At 47.3% G+C, this 7,423-nt stretch overlaps 1 protein-coding gene across 1 annotated transcript in view; it reads right to left on the reverse strand.

Moving 5' to 3' along the window:
* TLL2 (tolloid like 2) overlaps positions 1–7,423 on the reverse strand; it is a 131,303-nt gene that overhangs the window by 12,774 nt on the left and 111,106 nt on the right. Inside the window, exon 14 of the mRNA XM_007456189.1 lies at positions 772–897. Coding sequence (XP_007456251.1) covers positions 772–897 — 126 coding nt within the window. The remainder of the gene's footprint in view (positions 1–771; positions 898–7,423) is intronic.

A 7,423-nucleotide genomic window follows, 5' to 3' on the forward strand; every position in this document is an offset into this window, starting at 1 on the left:
GGGGGGGGGGGGGGGAAAGCAAGATTCATCTGGTTTTATTTCCAAGTGACTGCAATTTCCCCCAAGCAGCAATAAGCCCTGCTGTTCTTTAATAATAACAACAATAACAACAACAACAAATAGACCATCTGAACTGATTAATTCAGCCTCCTTTCTTCTAGTCTGTTTCAACTGAAGATTTGGAGGGATGGAGTGGAGGACAAGTCTTTACAGCTTTTTAAAAAAAGATGATGCGTTTGTGCTTACCTCTCACTCAGTGGCATAGCTGGGGACTTCACATGACTTGGACCAAGGATCACACACACACTTGTAGCTGCCCAGAGTTTCAAGATTTAGAAATGTTTGCACCAAGCTATGCAATGTCCCTGGCTTCCATGAACAAGCAGAGTCATTCAGGTGGGCAAGGAAAACACCACCAGCCAGGTAGGAATGGAATGAATGAAATGCACTATTCGTTGAGTCACACCAAAGTGCTCATACTTATTCTTTGCTTTTATTTGCTACCTTAATAATCATACGAATTTCACACAGTCACAGAAGAAAATGAACCATGGTTCCACCGGCACAGTTGCTGGGGTGGAGTCAGATAAAGTCATCTCACGTTTGTGGCTTCATCGAGTTGTTTTTACCTCCAGGAAGGAGGTGGGTCATCCCCACAGCTGTCCATTGTTACTTCACAGCCAACCAGCTGCCCCATATTCATCTGCCCCCCTTCTCCTAAGACTTGTCCCCCATCCCCTCTCACTCCAGTTCGGCAGGTCCAACACCAACCTTCACACGCCTTCTTGTCAGAGGCCAGCTCATAGCCAGGATCACACACACACTTGTAGCTGCCCAGAGTGTTCACACAGCGCTGCTCACACCCGCCGTGATCTGGCCAGGAACACTCATCCACCTCTGTTGGGGAGGAAGGTGACCATGGTTAAGTCATCACAAAGCTGCCGGGTCTGTTCCCCGTCGCTTTCCACATCCCGGGATTCCCTCTAAGAAAAAGAGCAACTCCTGGTGACCACCTTCCAAGGAGTCCCCTATCCACGTCTCAGAAACCAGCAGCAGCCACAGCTGCGAGTGGGATCTTGACAACACACAAGACTAACTTGTTAGCCAGAAGCAGGGCTCCTTTGAGAGGAGACCGGGCCTGGTATAACTTCATTCTTTGCAGGGTTCAGTCAACAGTATTTGTGATCTTAGAAAATCTCAAAGCTTTCATACCAAAGACGATCAATTTCAATGCTGTAAAATTGGGGGTCTCCCATAAATGCAGAACGTCTCAGGACATTAAGCAAAGGGTAAGGACAAAGGGACACAGTCCTAGATGAAGATGTATAAGTATTCTCCAGGGACAGAACCAGAAGCTGTGATTTAGCATTTTTATCACTAATCTGAAGAGGTGATCTTCAAGGTTACAGAAAACGCTGGCTCTTAGGTGAACCGATGCCTCCAGGAGAAACTACAGGAAGAGGCCACAGAGAGACTGAGTTAGCAGGGGAGTTATACATGAGATTCAGCACCGACAAGTGTCCAATGATGTGTCTGGGGCAATTAAATAGCAGCAAGCAGGACGCCATCCAGAGGCAGAACGTGGGACTCATCAGAGAATTTCCCCGGACATGTCAGCCCACGCACCACTAAAGAAAAGAAAAACCCAGTCCATTGGGCATCTCCAAGAAGAGTATCAGAAGTAAAAGGAAAAAAATCATTGTTTTCTGTTGCCAAGTTGTGGTACATTTATCCCTAAAAAGCATGCAGGTTGTAGCCTAACAGAGCTACAGAGTCTAATGAAAGGACAACTAGACACAGAGACATCTTCAAACAACAACAAAAGCCCAGCCTAGGAGGAAGAAAGGGTTGGAGAGTGGGTGGAAGTGTTGGTTCCTAACGCCAGGGAAGGTAAGAACAGAGCAAGGACAGAATTCACGAAATCTCGGGAGACCTCACATTACACATAAAATAAATGAGGACATTTTCAAGTTGGTAAAGACTTGAAAAGATCCCCAGTCCTGCCACCTCAGCAAGGATCCATTTAGCAACATTTCTGGTAGGTGGCTTTTCAGACCCTGCTGGAAAACACCTAGAGATAGGAATCTTACTTTTTTTTAAAGGTATTTCTTGTCCTTTGAAATTTGAATTGTCAAAAAAACTCTGACTCCTTGCAACTCCCAACCCAATGGTCCAGCAGAAAATGCAAACCTTTCAACCACCATATCTCCTTTCTCCAACTCAAATAAACTCCAACTCAAACACATTTCCTTCCAATCTCCCTGATCCATGATGCACAAAATACTCATCAACCTGGTGGCTCGTCACTGGGTGCAGGATAGTTTGTAAATATCCCAACATTTCATATAGTGAGGAGTAAACTTAGGTGACTCTAAGAGTGATGCGTTCTTGGGCTCAACAAAAGCTTAAATAAGTTGGTCAGTAGGGGAGATTGGGTTTAGGAGACATGCTCTCGACAAGGGGGTAAAGTTGTCCATAGCTTCAAATAAGTATAAGTATTAAGTTCGCTAAAGTAGTAACAATCCTGCAATTATTTACTACCTTACAGTAGGCAAAGTACTTTCTCTGACATTTGCTAAAAAGTATAAAAGGAGAAGAATCAATAACAATGAGGAATAGAAAACGCCCAGTCTTCACAGTGAGACAGACAGACCTGGGTTGGATTCACCAGGGGATCTTCCTTCAATAAACTGGATGATTTGACCTTTCTGAGCCTTCCTCCACTTTTAAGATGAGAATAGTATCTGCTTTTAGGGTTGTGGTGATTGAAAATGATGCCTGTGAAGTACCCAGCATACAGACACTCAGTACACATTAGCTATTGCTCTAGAAAAGAGCAGGGCTGCTTTTGAAATTCCAGTGGATGGAATTTCCCACAATGATGGGAGTAGTGAAAAGGATAAGGTTACCTGGCGTCCCTGAATCAGGGAAGAGTAGAGTAGGCCTGAGGAGGGGAGAGAGAGACAAGGCAGGAACAGAAAGAAGGAAAAAGTGTCAAGGATGGGCCAATGAAGGAAGACAGGATGGGCAGGAAGGCAGCACAGCAATCAAGAAACTGGCAGGAGGGCGGAAAGGAACCATGGAAAGAGCCCATCAACATAGAGCAAGTTAAACAAAGGGCCGAGCTGGGTGGCTGGGGGAGAGACTGATGCCAGAAGATGCGATGGGCAGGACACACGATTGTCATAGGCAAGAAAAGGAGGACCACTGATAAGTCTCCTGGCAACATCTTAGCCATGTGGAGGGAGAGAGGCTGGTGGATTGGATTTGCACCTAAAGCAAAGGGAGTATATTTCCTCCAAAGACCAGAAGCGTAGGCTGTTTGGCCCAGGAAGATGGGTGAAAGGTATACGTTTACACCTGAGCTCTCTCTCCAGAAAGAGTAGTGGGATGTTCGGCCATTTCCACCCCTGCTCCAGCTCGGGTGTATGGTGTGGAAGTGAACCGGGGGCCCTGCTCTCAGGGGGAGCCTGGGTGTCCTCTGAATCACCTCCACACTAGAATGAGGTACCATCTGCTTCAAGCCCACAGGCTCATGCTTGCTCTGGGCTACAGTGGCCAAGGCCGAGCAACCCAGAAAAATCTGGGAGAGCGTGGGGGTGGGAGAAGCTGAATCAGGGATCAGCTTTGCTGACTCTGACTTTTTTTTGCCTTCCGCAAGTAGTACCAGTGAAAGAAGGAACCATTCTGAGGTTAGATAATGAGATGACTCAGGTAGGATCCCAAACATTGTTTCAGAGAGAGTTAAGGAAAGGGAAGGCAAGGCACATCCCTAAGCTTTTGAAGTACCTTGAAGGGACCCAGTCCCCCACATCACAGATCCCATGGTGGGCCATCAGTACTGGGACTGTGGAGCATGGGGATCAAGGTGGGAAACGCTCCCATTCTTTATGTGGGGAGTGTGGCACCAAAATGGCCCTGCCAACCTGAAAATGCACTTGCCATCTCCCCAAGTAAGCAGAGATGTGAGGTGCTTAGCCTGCTGCCCGGCCAGCAGGCTCTGAGAGGGACTTCCATCTGGCGCCAGGAGAGGGATGCAGAGGCCAACTGGCACCCTGGACAGAGCCACGTGCCAGCTGGGCCCTGGGCAGAGACTCCTGCCAACTGGCACCAAGGCAAGAGCTTCTTTGGCTGGTCCAACTCTTCTGCGTGGCCTTTGTAGTTACTCTTCCCCTTTCTTTCACTGGAGAAGTCCTGACACACGCACTGGCCCCTGTGTGCTCACAGGACATCCTACTGACAGCCTTGCTGGAAAAAGGCTGACAAAGAGCTGGCTGTGTCAGGGCTCTAGACCTGGGCTAACCTGTGCTAGATCCCATGTGACTACTGTTCAGTTTTGAAATGCAGCTATTTTAAACTGAATTGAATTTAAACTGAATTGAAATGCGGCTGCAATTTTGAAATGCAGCTATTCTAAATTCAGATGTGCTGTGAGTGTAAAACACACTGGATTTCCAAGACTTAGTGTGGAAAAAAAAAAGCCATAAAATCTCTCATTAATACTGTGTATATTGGTTACATATTAAAATGATAGTATTTTTGATATACTGGATTAAATAAAATATAGTATTAAAACTAATATTGCCTCTTTCTTTCTCTTCTTCTTTTTTGTAAGGTGGCTGCTGGAAAGTTGAAAGTTACATTCATGGCTTGCATTTGTGACTTGCCTCCTATTTCTGTTGGACAGCGCTGCTCTGCACTGCGGTCTCTGGCCTCATTCATCCGCGTGGGAACCCTGAAAGGTAGGCAGAGCAGGGAGCAAGAAGCCCAATCCACAAATGAGAATCTGAGCCTTATTCATTCATCCACTGCCCTGTAAGTATTTATTGAGCCCACTGTGGGTCTGGCACTGTGAATACGGCGGAGGACAAAGCAGGTAGGATCACGTCTCAGAGAGGAAAACTGACCTGCCTGAGAGCAGTGAGCTGGTAAGAATTGTGTGGGCAGGGCTAGACCCCGAACTGCAGAGGCTGAATCCAGGGCCCTTCTCCCTATACTCCCAAGGCAGAAGGGTGACGAATGTCAGAATCAAATCAAAAGTTCAAATCCCTTCACTTTACTTTCCTGTGGCTTTCAGGTCTCTGCAGAGAAAAGAGAATGAGCTGTGAAGTCCTACACATGCAGGGCCTACTTCTAGCTCGGCCACCTTAGAACTTCAGTTTCCTCAATTTTAAAATGGGGGTAATGATGCCAAGCAAGGGGTTGTTCTGAAGACAAAGTGAGGTAGCTGGTACAGCTTCTGGCATACTCGATAGATGTCTTTTCTTTCTCCTTTAATAGGTCCCAAAGAGGCTTCCACCAGACCTGACTCCTCTTTCAAGATTCAGGGTCAAGGTCAATGCTGTATAGTTCTTCTCTTCTAAATGTGGCTCTCTACAGTCCTTCTATTTTTAATTTTTTTATTTTTTTATTTTTTTTGCGGTACGCGGGCCTCTCACCGCTGTGGCCTCTCCCGTGGCGGAGCACAGGCTCCGGACGCGCAGGCCCAGCGGCCACGGCTCACGGGCCCAGCCGCTCCGCGGCACGCGGGATCCTCCCGGACCGGGGCACGAACCCGTGTCCCCTGCATCAGCAGGCGGACTCCAAACTACCGTGCCACCAGGGAAGCCCTCTACAGTCCTTCTTGACATAAAAAAAGATGTCAAGCTGGGCCCGTGCACTAAGTTAGTGTAGATGGGCTTCAATTAACACCTTTACAGGCATCTAAAAAGCTGTTTGCCAACTGACATGTCCTTGAATATCTAGGCTGGGTGCTGACCCCACCCCCATGCTGAGTGAGACCCTCCTCCGATGTCAACACTTCACTATCACTGCCCACTGGCTCACAGGTCTCTTCTGTCACCTTGAGCTCTTAAAGACAAGGACCATGTTCTCCTCTGTCCCGCAGCCCCTGAGACAGTTTGATGACTCTGCTGAATAAATGTTAAAGGGAGAAGACGGAGAAGATGGCATATTCTAACCACTAAAGCGGAGCTAGTTATCACGGCAGCTCAGAGCAGGCCAAGGTTCTGGACTCAGTCCCTTACAAACTGGTTTAGCACCACAGAGAGAAACACCCCTCTCCACTGCACTGACTGGCCTCTCCAGTAGGGTTGCCACAAGAAAAGCAGAAGCCTCCATTAAAGTTGAATTTCAGACGAGCAATTATTTCTTAGCACAGTATACGCAATATTTGGGACGTACATATACCAAAAGATCATCCTTTATCTGAACTTTGAATTTAACTGGGCAAAGGGTTTTTAAAAGTTTGTTCAATCTGGAAACCCTAACCTCCAGTTTCAGCTGGTCCTCTCAAAAATCGCAATGCTGATCGTCAGCAGAACCAGGGATGAGATGTGGGTGGGCCAGTGCCAACTGGTTACCAGTTCTCTCACTGGAAAGAAGCCCCAACACCTAATTTATGGACCAATGAGGTCTCCCAAAGTTGTCCACATCATAGTCCTGGAACCTGGGGATGTTACCTCACCCTTACGTGGCAAAAAGGACTTTGCAGATGTGATTAGGTGTGATTTCAGGTTCTTGAAATGGAAGATTATCCTGGATCGTCCGGGTGGGCGCACTGTAACCACAAGGGTCCTTTTGCAACTGAAAGCGGGAGGAGGATAGTCAGGGTCAGAACGGGACACACGACGATGGAGGTCTGGGATGCAGCCCCAGAAGGTCTCAGCTGCCCTTGCTGCTTGAAGACCGAAGGGCACCACCAGCAAGGGAGTGCAGGCGCCTCCCCTACAAGCTGGAAAAGGCAAGGGAATCTGACCTCGAGAACTGTAAGATGGTAAGTTTGTGTTGTTTTAAGCCACCACATTTGTGGTCATTTGTTACAGCAGCGATAAGAACGTGACACACGGCAACTGCAAGAAAAAGTTGTCACATCATTTTTTCCAGAGGACAAAATAACCACTTCAGAGATTCCTTCCTTAGCAAAAAAAATTAATGGGACTAAACATGACACCATGTGTGTTCACTTAATGCTATTTCATTTTCTCCTGACAATAACTCTGCGATAACCTGGTAGTATTGTTTCTACGGGTAGAGAGACTGGGGCTCAGTGAGGTTTCATAACTTGCTTTAGGCGACCCAACCAGCGCGGCCGGTCAGTCAGACGGGGGTGTCCCCAGGCTGAGAGACAACCAGCAGGTGCAGTCTGGGCCAGGGTGAGGCGAGGGCTGTGCATCTCTACTTCTCCTAAGGCATCTCTACTAAGACTCCCATGTCCTTCCTCCCACCACAACCACTAGGCGAACTGCATTTGAAATACACTTGATGTGGCTTGGTTTTTTGGTTTTCTGTTTGTTTTTGCTTGGGAAAGAATTAAACTTTGTCTCCAATTATTCAGAGCATTAGGATTCTGCTCTGTTTCTGTTTGGGTTTGCTGTCCCCAGATGGCTCAAAGCAGAAAAAAAAAAAAAAAAAAAAAAACCCC

Source organism: Lipotes vexillifer, unplaced genomic scaffold, assembly GCF_000442215.2.
Source record: "Lipotes vexillifer unplaced genomic scaffold, Lipotes_vexillifer_v1.1 scaffold184, whole genome shotgun sequence".
Classification (NCBI taxonomy): domain Eukaryota; kingdom Metazoa; phylum Chordata; class Mammalia; order Artiodactyla; family Lipotidae; genus Lipotes; species Lipotes vexillifer.